At 32.2% G+C, this 18,428-nt stretch overlaps 1 protein-coding gene across 1 annotated transcript in view; it reads left to right on the top strand.

Moving 5' to 3' along the window:
• The window catches only part of Nrx-1 (Neurexin 1), a 113,889-nt gene that overhangs the window by 47,873 nt on the left and 47,588 nt on the right, over positions 1–18,428 (top strand). The window contains exon 5 of the mRNA XM_090112399.1: positions 15,359–15,500. Coding sequence (XP_089968525.1) covers positions 15,359–15,500 — 142 coding nt within the window. The remainder of the gene's footprint in view (positions 1–15,358; positions 15,501–18,428) is intronic.

Below are 18,428 nucleotides of genomic sequence, written 5' to 3'. Positions count from 1 at the left end.
ACTGCTCCAGTTTCAGTTAAACTGTTTTAATTTAAGTAGTTTGTTAATACACTAGCTTTGGTTACACTGTATTTAAGATCTCGTCAAAATTTATCAGGGTTTTTCCTTCTTTTTGTTTTATTTTGGTAAGGAATGAGGAGCAATTAAAATACAAATTCTGTTCGTAGCTTAAAAGCTTATTTTCCAAATTGTAATATTAATTTGAATTGTGTAAATAAATTACGCGAACTGAGATAAAATTCTTGGAAATACTGTAGATTGGATTGTTTGTGTTCAGTTAATATTTTCTGTACTTGTCTAAATAAATCTTTAAGTCAAGTCTGGTAAATTTACCACTAGGCGGGTTTATATAGAGTGACCACTGACCAGCTTTGCGAAGCAATTTCTAAGCAAAGCAGCTCGATCTGTGTGGTCCTATATAGTTTCATAGAATTTTATAACATCAATAAGCCCTTCCACCCAGAACTCCATGGTCGTAACTCCACACTAACCACTAAACCAGCATACGCAAGGAAGTATCGACTATTAGCCGTAAACCATTGTTAGTTGAAGGGACACGAATGTTCTCGAAAGTTCTGCACCAATAAATATCCTGATAAACCCAGGGAAGATTTAGAAAGGTAGGCCTGAAAAACGCTCGGATCTCGGTTTCGCTCGTAAAGGACCTTTAAGTAAATGTACCGAGGTTATTTTATATATACGTAGATTTGTAACAGATGTTAACACAGCCATTCTTGCGGGATAAAGAACAATTCTTTCTACTTATCATTGAATTTCTAAGATTTTGTTGAGATATAATATGCGCAAATTGGGGTACTTAATCAGTTATAGAGGTTCTGAATAAGACCTTTATTTGGCTATAGTTTTTCTATATTTGCAATTTGCAGAAATATTAAAGATTCAGACAGTAAACTCAATTTTTTTTCATTTGGACTTCTTTTAGAAGCGCTTTTTAATTTTTCATAGAAATTAGGTTTGGATAGCAGTTTCGGAGAAGGGTAGAGAAAAAACTCACTTTAATAACCATTTATATAATTTTCATTAAACAGGACTGTATAAGAATAGCTTGATAAAGCCGTTGCATACTTAACTTAAACCCGAGACACGTACATTAAATAAATCTGAAGTTCCCGTTAATGTCTCCTCCGAGCTATTTCCCTTTGTCTTTTTAGATATACTGTACGGTATTTATTGGGTTGTAGAATTTATATGTATTATTAGATAAGAGCTAGATATAAGGAATTGTTCTGCAATCTGTTACTGTACCAAAATAAAATAAAATAAAATAAAATAAAATATAAATATTTATGGAACTAACTGTTTAAATCCAAGCTATTCTAACGCGTTTTATCGATGTAATCTGTGGATGTAATGTTTGTTGAAATAATCTTACGTTTTTGTTTATATTAGAGTAGGATTTACATAGATGCGTCAGAGTAAATATTCTCGCTTCCAAGTATCGTGAATTTGGGGTGAAATAACATCCAGAAAAATGTCGTTTTTAACTCTTCGTGGATTTTTTTATGTCCTATTAATTAGCATGCTGGCTGAAACGTATTGCCATCTTTATCCGTAACATATTATGTACGATATGTATTAGTAAGTAGCTACCTACTCCTTCCTAGTATTTTCATTAAAATGTGTTACATTTTATTTCCAAGATTACGTAGTTTTTGCTAGAAAAGAAACCGTCTATCCTTACAAATTATATTACGGAATTATTATGAAATGCACTTGGTACTCCTTATTTCAATGAAAACGTGTTTCAATAATTTCTTACGCAGTCTTGATATTCTTTCATGTTTGGAGTTTCGCTTTTCCAAATTCAATAACTCTTAAAAGGATTCGAACTCGGTCAAGAGGAAAGTGATCTGTACCCTTTGTGATGAAATAAAAGGTCATTTTGAAACATTTTACTTTTATAAATATATTGTATTAATATTGAAATTTTTCTAAAACCACAATCCTTTATACATTATTTTATGTATTTTATCTATAGTAATAGGGACTTAAAGTTCTTACAAACACTATATTAGCCCTATTGTCATTTTACCTAAAAAAAAAAATTTTGTATTATAACACACATAACATTACTAATGCAATTAAGGATAGAAGTAAGTATTCACAGTCAGAAGAAAAATACGAATAGCGATTTAGTATGGTATCTAGTGTAAAGCAAAAGATATCACATTCCACAAAATATAACATAAGTTTTTTTCTCTTTCGCAAATTCAAAACAGTATTATCTAAGAAATATGAATTAAAGAGATAAATTGTTTCCATTCTGAAACTATTTCATAGATGAAGATATGAAGATAGGTTTGTTTACCGACCCTTAAAAACTTGTTCGTCCACGTAATAGCATTTTAATGGGCCTTTTACCTTCGCCCTTATAGAAACGATGTGAGTAATTGACGGAACTGTCATATTTTATCGAATATTCACGTTATAACTACGTAGTTATTTCTATTGGTGAAGTAATGTGTGGTAACAACTGTTTATCAAATATTTGGTACATCGTTAGTTAAAACAACATTTAATTTGTTCACATGAAATAAACTATTATAAGTTATTACTATAATAATATATTGGTTACTGGCTTTTCGCCCCTGCAAGAGTTGTTTAAAACATAACAAATTATATACTAAAATCTTCCTTTTGAATCACTCTATTTAAAAATGCATCCAAATTAGTTGCGTAGTTTTAAATATTATCAAAGCAAACATAGAGACAGACAGCGAGAAGCGACTTTGTTTTATGCTATGTAGTGATGATGAGAAGCAGTCAAAAGTAAGAATGTGGATGGTGATCCCGTCTCATAATTGATTAGTATTAGTCGTAATATAGTTATAGTTATTATACATATAATTGATATCATATCTTATATACGGATAACTTAACATAAATAAAGCGGCTTGTATCACATAAATGAGAAATGTTGTTTTTAAAAAGTATTTAAAACAAATATCGAAACTCTCGGGTTAATCCTCCAACAAAGGTTCACCTTGCCGAGATTGAAATTGATCGGAGTTGCTTAATTAATGAAAAATTGCTGTTTTAAGTATGTACTTTTAATGAATCACGTTTTCTGTGTTGATTATAATACTAGCAGTGAGCGTCCGGTTTCGTTCTCTAGAAATTGTCTTTATTATTTAGATACTAAAAAGTCATCTCAATGTGGAAATAAAGAATCTTTCTCAATTGTTTTAAATACTAAGAAGATGTTGGGATAAAAGATAACGAAGTTTCTTATTTATTGGCTGAAATAGAGTAAGTAGAAGATTTTATCGTTTGTAATGTAATATCGAAAAAGTTTGAATAAGACAGCTATTTCAAATGAAATGAAACTAAGATAATTTCTGATATCGAAAAGAAATTGAAAACAATTGTTCGTTCACAGACAAGTAGCGAACAACATCGATTTATGCTGACTTAAATATCATACGTCTGTCAAAACTCTTACGGTACACACCTGTTGCTATTGTCGAAGCGTTTTTAAAATCACAAATTTGATTATATCATTATAACTGCCGTTACATCACTTGTAGTACTTTTGAAGAACACAGTGAACAACTATAATCAGTGATTAGACTCCGTATTGTGGCTAAAAACTAGAAGATTTATTTCACGCTTTGGCCGTTATTAATCTTATTGAAGGTAGGTGAATAATAATTTATAATTGGAACGACCTTCACCTTCACCTTCTGTCACTCGCATTTGGCATATGTCATATCTGAATGATATTTGTGCAAAGAGAACGGACTAGGGAGACGTAGTGTTGCCATACTAAGAAATTTTGCCCAATTTTGTGGAAAATCAATTTCTACCTGATATAAATTAACAATGGATTGCGGGAAGTGTAAGAAGAATATAAATGATAAAGATATGATAAAATGCAATTCTTGTGATATGTTTTTACATTATCAATGTGCTAATTTATCGGAAAGTGAATTTAAAAAAATACTTCCAATGAATAAAATTAAATGGAAATGTCTATTATGTAAATCTAAAAAACAAGGATTGCTTAGTGGGTCTTCTTCCCCCAAAGAAAACAGTGCACCGACACAAATTCTCAATATGAACTCGCAAACGCTTATGCAGTATTTCGACGAAAAATTCGAAAGTTGGCAACAAAAGTGGCGGGACGACCTCCATGCAGCAATTCGGGAAGTATCCTCATCATTTAAAAGTGATATAGAAAGGCTAGAGACGCGGTTACTGGAGTCGGAGCTACGTATTACGGAACTGGAACAAGAAATAAAAACATCGAAATCTTCTATCCAGCCCGATTTATCACAAGAGAATACCCAACTTCGCGCAGACCTGAAAAATCTTCAGTCTAAGTTCGATGACCTCGATCAAGCTTCCCGCAGCTGTAATGTAGAAATTCAAAATTTACCCGAGAAAAAATCTGAAAACCTCATTCACCTCTCCATCGAGGTTGGTAAATTGTTAGGTATAAACATTACCGAGGCAGATATAAGATCGGTACATCGTATAGCTCCTGGTCCTACTGGTTCTCCTAGTAATCGCCCAAAAAATATTATCCTTCAACTCAACACCCGAAGACTACGCGACGATATAATAGCTGCAGCGCGGGCGCGCCGCACCCTCATGGTCTCGGCGCTGCTGGGCACACCAACATCTGCCTCTGCTGCCACAGCCGTCTCCCAAAATGCACGGTTCTTCATAAATGAACATTTAACGCTTAAAAATAAAATTTTATTTCGCACCGCTAGGCATCAGGCTAAAGCTAAAAATTATAAATATGTATGGGTGAAAAACTGCTGTATTTTGGTTAGGAAATCTGATGAATCGCGCGTTATACATATACATAACAGCAGTGATATAAACAAAATAATATGACTATGTTATTCAAATTTATTGTTTACATTTATAATTTTTATATGTTATGTTTATAATATTTTCAAAGGTGTTTCAATTTTCAATTGGCATTTCAATTTTGTGTTGAAACTGAGAAGCATGAAAACATATCTTAATCCCAAAACAAAAACTTACTTATTTTTACTTATACATTACTTCTGTTTCAATAATGCATTACACTAAATTAACTATTTTTTACCAAAATTGTGGCGGCTTAAAAAGTAAAATTATGAAATTAAAATTAAGCTTACTTACTTGCAACTATGATGTTATCATCCTGGTTGAAACTTGGCTGTCTACTTCCATCTTTGACTCAGAGTTACAGACTGACACTTATTTTACATTTCGTAGGGACCGAATTTTGAGCTCAACTGGTAAGAAAGGGGGCGGAGGCATATTAGTATTTGTAAAAAAGTCCATAGACGTCTTGAGACGACTCGATTTAGAGGCTCACGATCTTGAGGAGATATTTCTACACTTTCCTTCATATTCTAACTTACTTTTATGTGCTTGTTACATTCCCCCGGCTTCCAAAGCTTCAATATATGACAAATATTTTTATAAACTGCATGATATTTATATGAATGGTATATTCTCAGATGTTGTTTTACTTGGCGATTTTAATTTACCTTATCTTAGCTGGTTGCCTAATCTCCCCTCTTTACACCCAATCACTTCTGATACAGATGTGTCTAAATTATTAACTTATACCATGGCTTTTCTGAACATGAAACAATTCAACATAATTTTAAATGAAAACAATAGAATACTTGATCTCATTCTCTGTACTCTTGATGAAACTAGTGTTAGTATTGCAGATGATCCTTTACTAAACCCAGTTCCACATCACCCTCCCTTGGAGGTAACATTATGCTTTTCATATCATGTGGACTATATGTGTAGTTCTCCTAAAATAAAAAGAAATTTTTATAGTGCTAATTATGATTTAATTAACAAAGAATTGTCAAACATAGATTGGAAATCTCAAATTGGTCAACTTAACTCCGAGGCTGCAGTTGAATATTTCTATAAAGTTTTAAATAACCTTATTGAAACACATGTTCCGGTCATTAAACCAAAATCAACTCACTACCCTATATGGTTTTCCAGACCTTTAATCTCTACTCTCAGGCGTAAAATAAAAATATGGACACGCTGGAAAACCTATAGTTCGTTACGGGACTATCAAGAGTTTAGTTTACTTAGAAACAGAGTTAAATTACTGATTAAGAACTGTTATACAAAATATATAGAAAGCGTGGAGAATTCACTTCGGGACAATATCAAACACTTTTGGAAATATACATCAGACTTAAAGGAAACCAATTCTGGATATCCTAAAGTTATGAAACTATATGAAAACACATCTAATGACCCCATTATAATATGTAATATGTTCTCTACATACTTCAAGTCAGTATTTGAACCGTTGACTCCTGGAGCATACAACATTGATAATCACTTGCATTCAGACAATGCCCACAGCTCACTATGTTTAAATCACATAACACTTTCACAGTTTGATATATATAAAGCACTAACAGACCTTGACCCTAACAAAGGCCCTGGTCCTGACAACTTAAGCCCTATTTTCTTGAAAAAACTCAGTAAAACTTTATCGGTACCTCTCGAGATTATCTTCAATAAATGCCTCATAAATGGTGAATTCCCTAGTCACTGGAAAAAAGCCTACATAACACCTGTATTTAAATCTGGCTCAAAAGATGATATAACAAATTACCGTCCTATCTCAATTCTTTCAGTTATCTCAAAAGTGTTTGAAAAATTGGTCCACCACCACATATCTACCAGCCTTAAGCACACTATTATTGAAGAACAACATGGCTTCGTTAAGGATAGGTCTACACTTTCTAATCTTCTTGTCTTCACCAACTTTCTTTTCAATGGTTTGGATAAAAAGGCTCAAATAGAGACTATCTATACAGACTTTCAAAAAGCTTTTGACAAGGTGGATCATCTTTTACTATTAAAAAAGCTGTCCTATAATGGCATCAAGGGCAATCTTTTTCGATGGTTCTCCTCATACTTACAGAGTAGAGTCCAAGTTGTTGTTATGAACGGTTATATGTCGTCGTCTGTAGTTGTTTCATCTGGTATTCCACAAGGGTCCATCCTTGGGCCCTTATTATTTGTCCTATTCATAAACGACATTTCGTCATGTTTTCAAAACACAAAATTTCTCTTGTACGCAGATGACTTAAAAATTTACTCCTCTGTGTCAAGTGAAAGTGACATATGTCTAATTCAGGAGGATCTCGATAGACTGTCAAATTATTGCCAGAATAATAAATTATTTCTTTCACATAACAAATGTAAACATATGCGTTTTACAAAAAACATTAAAATTATACCGTCAACATTTAAATTGGGGGATCACACACTTGACACCGATACATGCATACGTGATTTAGGTGTTTTCCTAGACACTAAACTAACATTAGATAATCACATAGACTACATTATAAAAAAAGCTTACCGTATGTTGGGCTTTATCAGCCGTATAACAAAAAAATTCAGGCATAAAGAAACATTCATTTATCTATTTCAAAGTTTAGTAAGATCGCAACTTGAGTACGTTTCGCCCATATGGAATCCCTTCTATGACATTTACAAAAGTAAATTAGAAATGGTTCAAAAAAAATTCTTACGGTCTCTTAACTTCCGTCTACATTTGCCTCGTTGTTCTTATGATAATCTGTTGGTCAGGTACAATATGATGTCCCTGTCTGACAGGCGCTCATTAAGTGACGCACTTACTCTCAGAAAAATTTGCTTGGGTGAAATCGATTCTCCATATCTACTCGAGTCATTGTACTTTCGGGCCCCAACAAGACCTTGTCGTTCCAAAAATCTTTTTCACGTAGGGCACACAAGAACTAATGCCGGTCAACGAGCGCCACTCCATAGAATGTGTAATTTGCATAATTCTCTACTTAATGACACTGATATGTTTTCATGCTCTAAAATTAGTTTCAAGAATAATTTAAAGAAGTTGTTTATTTAATTAATAGCAGGAGTTGTTAAGATAACTGTTTGCTGTAGATTCTGATTTGTTTTGTTATTTTATGTATTTAATATGTACACAGTGAGACGTTGAGGGTGCAATTTAGATTTAATAGCCGAATGTTACAATAATGTTATCTTATTATGTTTGTAATTGTACCTGTGTGTTCTCCAAATAAATAAATAAATAAATAAATAAATAAATAAATAAATAATGAGAATACACAATATTACGAACATACAATGTTACGGGCATGTAGGATTTTTGTAGTAAATATATTTTTAGTAAGTATTAGGTATATTATACAGTTTCAAAATTGATATATCTTTTTAACAGGAAAAGCATAATTAAGACCCTTGTAAACAGAATATCTTTATTCTGCTACATAATTATATATTTTCCCTCTTGTAGAAAAGATTTTCTAAAAAAAAAAGCTCTACCATTTACTTACAGAGTTCAAAAAGAAAAAACTACATGCGATAATTAGAAACTCCAAGCCAATGTCATTATATAAATTGAATCTGAACCTCTAATAAAGTTATTAAAGAAGGTAGTTAGGCGTAAAATATTCAATCTAGGTTGTTAGCTGCCTAGGGTTGTTTCGTTACTGTAATACCCTGCCCTGTACAATTTAATATTTGTTTAATTAAACCACTCGTTGCTTTTACTATATAAGTATAAGCTCGATAAATTAAAAATGTAAGAACTGTTTTGCAATTTTTGTTACAATTTAACAAAAAAAACTCAATCGACTTTAAAATTTATTTTATCATTATCATATACGTTTTTTTTAATATCAGGGACCATGGTTAATGCAATCATTATATTATGAATTTGCCAGTCAATTCAATTCACGGTATAAACTGACTGGAAATAAGAGGTCATAGTATCATGCCCCTGGTAATCCTGGCCGTAACCGAGGACATTCACTAGAAATTTAGTTTCTAAATGTACTTATAAATTATAATACTCCTTTAAAAATAGTCTCTTATTTGCTTGATAATTATTTTTAATCTTATTTGCCTTGTTCAAGAAATTAATTATAATATGATAATTTAGACGATAAATAAACGAAACAAGATTCGAAATTAAGAAAATTGTTCGAAGGAAAAAGACAATTAGCTGATATTAAATTCTATAGAATATAATAAAACATTCTCAATACAATAAAAGACATGTAAAACTAAGGACCAGTTTAACAATTTGCTAATAAATAAACAGTTCAGGACATTTTTCACACACGGCACGATCTGGATCCCATACCTATGCTTTCGCTTGTGTTATATGGAAACCAAATGGCTGATAAACATACATATAATTATAAAGTTAAATAAATACTTATATAGATAATTAACACCCCGACACAGGGCAAATATCTATGTCCTTCACACAAATATTTGCCCCGGGTGGGAATCGAACCCACCAAGGCAAGGCCACTACCACACAACCAAGCCAACCGGTCAGTCAGTAATGAAGTCACAGATAGGATATTTCATACTTTTTGATATGAATTTTCACGCATTTTAATTGAGCCTATTAACATCTACAGAATGCGTATTTTGTCATTCTTTTGTTTCAAATTATACAGTTATATGGTTTTGGTGACGTTTTCCATCTAATTGGTTTTTACGAATGTTTTCATTTGTTTGTTGTTTGAGCAACATTAAAACAAAAATTTACCGTGAGTTGGGAGCTTATTTCTCAACTTTCGAAACAAAAGTTTAAGCTTAAGCGCAAACACGTGAGATGACACGTGTCTATTTATTTATTTATTTGGTCAGTAAATTATTAACGAATAATTCCTAGAACTTGTGAATGTGTTAAAACATACAATTGTATGTGTTTATAGATAAACTTATTGAAAGAACAAACATCTTCAAAGTGGTTTGTTTATAAAACGTCTGAAAAACGAACTATATACGTATAGCTGAATCGTAGAACAAATGTTTTTATTTCCGGTTAGTTCGTCTGAATATATGTATAGACAACTTTATTTTACAAAATCATCCCTACAAAAATATTACACTTGTATGCAATTTGTACAGGTATCGTATAGGTTACGTAGTTTAGAAAAAAAAACGCGAAATGCAAGCGAGCAAAGCGCGGAAAGCCAGCTTTAAATAAACAAGAAAATTATTGCTTGAAATAAATTTTCATAAACTGTAGACATGTTTAACATCTCTTTGCTATAAGGCAATAAAGGCTCGATGGAACCTCATTGAAAATTCAATATCGTCGGCGGATAGAATAAACAGTGATGGGAAAATAAACCTTGTCCGCGAAATTAGATTTTAACAAACAATGTTAAATATTATATCGTCCAAACATTTGATAATTAAAATTATATATTGTGATAAGTAGGTATATTAAAGTTGAGATATAATGTTTGTGTATTTTGGAACGTTTTATACTATTTATCTAATATTTAATATCTTGTACGAAGTTTAATATCATCTGAAGAGTAGGTAATATGAGTCTGTATAAACAGATGAAATATTCCATCATGTCTTGTTAAAGAGTATAATAATTAATATCTTCAAGTGACGGCATTTAAATATTTAGAAAAGAACCAGAATGATTTATTATAAAAGATAAAATTATAGTAACATACAGATTATAAATTCAACTAGACTGCTATAAAATATCACACCAAACTTATCAAGCAGAATCGCAAAGTATTTTGTTCAATTCCATCGTGAAGTCGCAAGGCAGTTAAGAGCGTCATAACGTTCATGTCACAGACAACGGCAGTGCCTTCGTAAAGCTGAACATCTGACGTACCGCGTCGCTAATGGCTGGGAGACATGTATACCTGTGACATGACTCGTCACTCATGTGGTACTTTTTTACAACTTTTTTAAGAAAAATTGTTTGAAAAGTTGACTTAAATATTTAAAGGATTAAAATGTTCGAGTCACGTGTATTGTATTTTTAAATGATTTCTCAATGAGGTTCTTAATTCTCGAATATTTATTGAAGTGAAAACTTCTTAAGCGGCGTTGGGTATAAAAACTTAAACTCGCGTCAGAACGCGTGGCCGGATCGAAAAAGCGTAAGACGGATGTTTTTTTTTTTTTTTCAGACCTTATATTCCATGCGTAAGACGGATACCATTCCAAAATATCAAACATGCTGAACGTTAATAATCAAGTTTTCACTTTTGCCGGCACTCTCGGAGTGCAACCTGTCTTTTTTTTTACTAACTTTCCACGCCCGCTTTGTATGAAGCTTTACAAATTATATTACACTAAAATGTACTTAAACTGTAACTACATTTACTGCCTGAAATAAATGAATTAATGAAATATATAAAAATCTTCCTCTTGAATGATTCTATCTTTAAAAACACCATATATAAATCCGTTGTGTAGTTTCAAAAGATTATTATGTATTACGTATATAGGGACAGATAAACAGAGAGCGGGAAGCGACTTTTATGTGATGATTCATAATTATAATTTACCGTTAAATGTACAACAAAATTACATTTTTCATAACATTACATAGTCAACATTAATGCTTATCTCATTCTGGCGTTATCGTGCAAGTTTATGATCCCATTACAGAGATTATCATACAGCCTCCTATAAACTGTTCCGGGTCTAACACATGGGAGGAGCTATTGAAAATTTTACGTCCATACCGAATATTGACAGACGGTCGGGCGCTACGCCAATAATGAAAGTTGAAATATAGGGCACAACGTTATGTTTACCAACGTACGGTTTTACTTAAATATTTCAGAGTCAACAGTTCTCTCAGATGCGGGTAATTGTTTTAAATTGTATGTCTTCAATTCGTATATAATTTAATTGATGTTATGTAAGTGGTGATAAACTATTTTAATTATTATGTTCTTAACTCTTTATTTCCAATATCGAATGTAATAATTTTTGTTATTAAATCTTTTTTAAATGGGGCTAATCTAAAGCTTACGATAGTGAATCTATTCTCATAAGAATGTTATGTTCACAATAGGAATGGATGTTCTATTGTAATGTTTATGAATATACTTTGTTGTGTGTTATATTATATCCAAATTAACAAGCTAGTCTACACAATATAATATTTTGTAGCAAGAATAATGTAGTAGCAATATGAAAACAATTTCGTTATCTCGATGTACGTTTTGGCTGACAGAGTCACAAACTTGCCAAATAGGTCAAAAGAATTCTTCAAATAAAACTATTTTAGGACGCGTACCATTTTATAAATGTGTTACTGAAACATGTCATGCTATTGAGGCTTTTACTATTTGTTTGGTCTATTTCGGCTTAGATACAAATGTTTTCTTAAGCTTGACGCTATAAAATATCTGTTTCATAACGCTATAAAATATTATCTATTTACGTGTTATGTAAACTAAAAAAAAAAAGACGTGTGGTACTCGGGGACTGCCGCGGTAAAGCTATTGCATAGCATGCCTTCAAGCTACACCTCCGAGCCCGTCGGAGTGGGGATCGTGAGGTTTTTTCGTTACGGAATTTCTCGATTCGGTCCCCGCGCTAGAAGCTATGCAATAGCTTAAAAATAATGCGTGTAAAGCAACTACAAAATAAGGTATAGGAACCGCAAATTTATACAAATGTAGTTGAATTATTGTTGAATTTACAAATTTGAGTAGTAATTGTTTAAAAGCTTTTGTTGGAATAAGCGGGCGATTTAATTTCAATGAAACTCTGTATGTTTCCACGACCTACGCAACGCCTACGTACACTACGTAGCTGTTATATCGTCGTAGCTCCCGTAGCAGTGCTACGCGGAAATTTTAAGCATGGGAGGATAGTTGAAATACAATTTCGTCGTTAAAATGTAATTGGAATTTTTTTTGGACGAATTTGAATTTAAATATATCGTGTACACTTTCAAATTTTAAATTCCATATTGTCTCGAATATTTTCTTGTGATTACATTGATATTGTTTCGTCTTTTATAATTTATTTTTTAGTAGAGTAACTCTATGTCATGATGTTTATTTTTTGGGTATTATGAAGGCACATGACGTGATGGATCATTCTACAGGTTACAACTTTTTTCCATCAGATGGGACGCAGGATTTACCTTGAGTTGTTAAATTTGTATAAGTGACCTTTTTAAATAGAGAATACGTTGACGCATGGGTCTCAGTCGCAAGCTTACGGCTATTGTATAGAAATGAATCGCGGTTATGAAAGACTCCCTTCTACCATTCTATAACTGATATCACTTTCTCCTTAGTCATCTATGAGTGTGTGTGTATGTATATATGTGCATATCTGTGTACAAGTGAGTATATGCAATATGTGTGTGTGTATATAATAGTATATAACGGGAAAGGGATACGAGCGTGACCCAATTCGAGACAGAGCATGCTCTTGTACACTTTCACTGCGGAAGATTGTCGCATGGTGTGGGCGTCAAATAATGATTCGTGCTTGCAATGATATTCGTGACCTAACATTATTAACTTAGCGACGTGCTATTTGGACCTTGTGAAAGGATTTTGATAAAATGCTGAATAAAAAGCTATTATTTATAGAGTAGTTAATGGAGCCTAAGTGTTTCGTCTTTGAACGTATTTCGCAACAATTCATGGAAATGGCTTAGAATAATGTGAGCGACCTAATTTGTATATGGCTAAGTGAGAAATAAAAGCTTTACTTTATTATAATAATGGAAATTGGCTCTTTAAAAAAAGGTAATAAATTAACGAATAAATTAGCTTATCTTTATTTATTGATCAATAAATTCGACATTTTACTTGTTTCGGGCTATAAACTTTATTAATAATAAGGCTTTGTCTAGAATAGGAATAATAAATAGTACCTATAATTTTTTTTATTTCAAATTCGATTAACAATAACTGTTACAATTGAGTCTAACGAACAATTCTAGTTATGCAATATGAAATTCAAATTGCAGCTTGCTATTATAGCCTATACTTATACTTGACTTAAGCAAGTATAAGTATAGGCTATAATAGCAAGATACAACAATTGGTGGGAAGATTCAATCGGTATAATTTATAAAGCGCGTCACACACGGTGAAGATACTATAATATTTTTTTATATTACAGTATCTTAAGGTATCCGGTATCAGCGTTCTGACCACCATCCTGTTACAAATGACCCGAAACACTGACACAAAATTTCGGGTCATTTGTAACAGGATGGCGGTTCTACAGGGGTCTTAGTACGCAATGACAAAAAGAAAAATGATGGTCAGAAAGCTGATACCGGATACCTTAAGATACTGTAATATAAAATATTACAGTATCTTAAGATAAAATATTATAGTATCTTCACCGTGTGTGACGCGCTTTATAAATTATACCGATTGAATCTTCCCACCAATTGTCAATAATATAACAACGTAGGAAGTATTAAAATTGAAAGATTCTGAATTTGATTGGGTACAAAAACACATACAACCTTGAACACCTTAAATCCCACACGATCGGGACTTTCCTTGAAATACAATAACCTTATTTAGTAACAGTATGTTAGCCTGTTTTCGTTAACATCATATCATAGAGTCGTATAATAATCCTCAGGTTATAGCCCATATAACGATCCTTCACTGCGTCGTTAGGATGTTCATAAATACATTTATTACGTAAAATATAGACAGTTAAAGTTCGCTAATAATGTACAATGTCATCATTAATAAAGTGTACTAAGAAATCATTTTGAAAGATTATTTATAACTTATTTTATGATGACGAAGCTTTGGTAACCATTTTTGATAGTTTTGTTGTTACCTTAGTGAATTGGGAATTACGTAAAGAACTCTTGGATAATTTTCCTCTGGTAGTGCTGTATTTGTTTAGTCCCACTACACTTTGAGATACTTCCCTTGTGGATAAATATCTTGATCATAATTGATCGGAATAGAGCGGTGACTTCAGTTAAAATGAGAGGCTCTTATGAATATTTCCTGTCTATATACAATTTTTGTTATAGAGTCCATTTGTGAATGAATGCATGACTAATTTACATTAATATCCAAATTCCAATTGATAACTATCTTTTACATACTGCACCATTACGTGCTCGTAAATACACTATTAAACTCAAACAACATGATACAACATAAGAACAGCTTGATTTGTTTCTATATATTTTTCATTATTTCTGATACGTTCAACTATAATGGGCTTCAACGAGTCATGAAAATCTATTTATAATTATTAAATTATTTAATCGGAGATCGGGCTACAATGATCTGAAACAAATTTTAAACAGATCTAATCAAAAGTTTTCGTTGAAAGTGTCACAAACCATCCATACTTTCGCATTTAACGTTAACAACAACGAGAATTAAACACACCAGTAAAATCTTACAGCTCTATTTCTAATAATATAAGGACTTATCAATTTGTTGGTAATAATAACGCATTACTCCAATCGTCAACAACCAATGCAAACCACTCAGTTATCAACGATAGTCACAATAATGCATTGTTCCAGTCGTCCCGCATAACCAACGCGAGCGGGGACGCGTGCGAGCGGCGCGATCCGTGCCAGCATGGCGGGGTCTGTATTAGCACGGACGACGGGCCCATATGCGAGTGCCGGGATGGAGATTATGAAGGCGCTTTTTGTGAACGAGGTACGTAGCTGGTTGATATGCTCTCTAATGGGATGTGTTTATTTGTTAACAATACAGAATTACGAGTACCACAACCGGAGGCCCCAAAATGACGAAATTACTTTTTAAAACTACATTTAATTAATTTTAACATACTATAATACCTGCATGATGCAGACCGACGTTATATTCTAACAATGTAATGTAATTGTAAAGTTCTTAAATACAAAAAGCAGCAGCTAAGGAAATAAGTATTTATAAGGTATTTACAATATTGTGCGTGTGTGTGAACATGTGAGTTCTTTAAATCGATTTTATCTAAATGAGAGTGGGATATTCAAATATACGTTATTAAAATATGTTAATATACTCATTTATTATGCAAGTTCTCAAGGTGAATATTGTAACAATTTATACAAAAGGGAGGTACTTTTAGTTTTTCATACATTAAGATAGGGCGTCGCGAACTTTTCTTTTGCGCAACATAAAAAGTTTTCCTTTTATCTTAAGTTCTTCTTGGATCTGTTACTTTTGCTCGGGATTTACATTTCTTTTGAGTTATTTGAAGCTATGTTCTAAGAAGGTGACAAAGACTATAGAAATTAGTTTATTTTAATTGCGTACTTTAAAATATTGCTATTTTCATAGAAACTCTACTGTAATAATGAATCTAATTCAAGAAGTTTTTATATCTATGTATAGGTAGGTGACTTTCTTTAAAACAAAAAACCTCTAAGTGACCTCTAAGATACAAAGTACGTTAGTTTTAAATGAGAATTGAGTATCTATGATTTCAGACGAGTATCTCTCGATTCCCTATGAATATATAAGCTTATTGATAAAACGATGTTTTACAATTTAACTATACATATATAATTTTGACAACAATTTATTTATCTATAGCGAGCTATTAAACCTAAGTGCTTTACAGAATGCACGTGCAATATAACTAAATAGTTAGTGTGTGTACCTATATTCTCAAGTGGAGATGCAATTCGATCTATGTCTTGAGGAGATTAGAGCTTAAATTACACTGTAATTGCTTTTGGAAGATTTGAAATATACGTGTACGTATTCTTGGTATTCGAGGATATCAGTATGAAACCTAGGTAACTGACTATGTTGAGATAATATGTGTCTAGTATATACGTACAATATCCATAATCTATACTAATACATATTATGTATAAAGCTTAAGAGTGTGTTTGTTTGTTTGTTTAAACGCGCTAATCTCAGGAAATACTGATCCGATTTGAAAAATTCTTTCGGTGTTAGATTGCCCATTTATCGAGGAAGGCTATAGGCTAAGGCTATCATCACGCTAAGGTCAACAGGAGCGGAGCAATGCGGTTGAAACCACGGAGCACAGCTATTACATAAGTAAATACCTACATTTATTACACATAAAATACAAATTACTTGACAACCACGATGTTTATCAAACGGTTCAATATCAGGTAGCATTTAGATTTTAGAATGTGATAGTTTTCGAATGTGGTAATAAAATAAAATTCTATATTTACTTTATTACTACGAAAATCGTTTATTGTCCTATTAAACAGCAACCAGCAACAATCAAATTAGAACCGTATCGATTCGAATTACATTTTGCGTTAATTTTTAAACTGAAGTTTTATAATTTGAAATTACTACTACATTATTCAATCGATAATTTAACAAGGAATATTTTACACATTTCCATCTGGATTTTACAGCTCATTTTCGCTAAGTCCTAGTTAAGTGCACTCAGATCTGAGCTTGAGTGTGGCGTGATGTTGGACTATTACATTCACGGTTTTAGTGCGAAATGCACTGCTGACTCTAGTTAAATTGCTGAACATTTGCCATTCTATTTATGCATGTAAATACTCTTTTATTTTGTGGATAAAGTGCTTTATGTTCTGAGTGTCGTTTTGCAATTAATAGGTGGTTAATAAGGTTGTTTTAAACGTCACGTCGTTTTCCTATTTCTAAATTCTTGAGCAATTATTATTATACCGCAATGGCGTAGTTAAACGTATGTATTGAATTTTTTTTTCGGATTGCTACAAAAAATTGTAATCTGAAGTTGTAACCATGATTGTTGATTCATTTTAATGTCTTATACGATAACGAGGTTTCTGTTATCCAGCACTAAAATATTTAATAAATGTTTCCAGTGTGTAAACATACACATGAAAAACAGAAAGGAAGTATCAGTGTAGTTAGATACTGAAAGATGATCTATAATGAAAAGTTGTCTGTATTAAAATTCCATACCTTCAAAGCAAATGTATTAGTGCAATACAAGTGAAGTGCTTCTAGGGAAATGATCTTTAAATCTTTTAAATAAACCGAAGCCACAAGAAATGGAGTGAAGTTTCGTAATAAGAGTTGCAATGTTGTTCCCATAGCTGTACGGCTCCTTCATAAGTTTAAGCGTGTTTCATTAAAGTTAATAGTAAGTTTGAGTTATGTGCCTGAGTATGGCCCGTGTGCCTGCAGGTGCAACTAATGTGCACGGAACATTACCTGCACTGTCGGGATAAATCATCTTGCGAGATTTCAGCATTATGTGGGAACTTTAATTATATTATACGGACAGTTTTAATAATAGTAATTTGATAAAACTATTTATTTATTTATTTATTAATTCTTTATTGCTTGCTATTAGAAGTTACAGAATAAAACTTAACCTAGGAATACATTCAAACAATTGGCGGTCTTATCGCTATGCAGCGATTTCTTCCAGACAACCAGACGTGCGGAGGGAAATTAAATTATAAATAAAATAAATAAATAAACGTTTATTGTCAACATAACACAAATACACCAGAGCATGAGATTTTACACAATATAGGCATTTAGCAACACACATATAATACAAACATTAAATTATTTATCATCAATAAGTAATTATTATCATCAAAAAAAAAAAAAAAAAAAAAAAAATGTATTCATACTATAATG

Source organism: Colias eurytheme, chromosome 18 (genome assembly GCF_061535395.1).
Source record: "Colias eurytheme isolate Ceu_HAF_F1 chromosome 18, ilColEury1 Martin Lab GWU primary, whole genome shotgun sequence".
Lineage (NCBI taxonomy): Eukaryota > Metazoa > Arthropoda > Insecta > Lepidoptera > Pieridae > Colias > Colias eurytheme.
The sequence above is the reverse complement of the archived record's forward strand: the minus strand, read 5'-3'. Positions and strand labels throughout refer to the sequence as shown.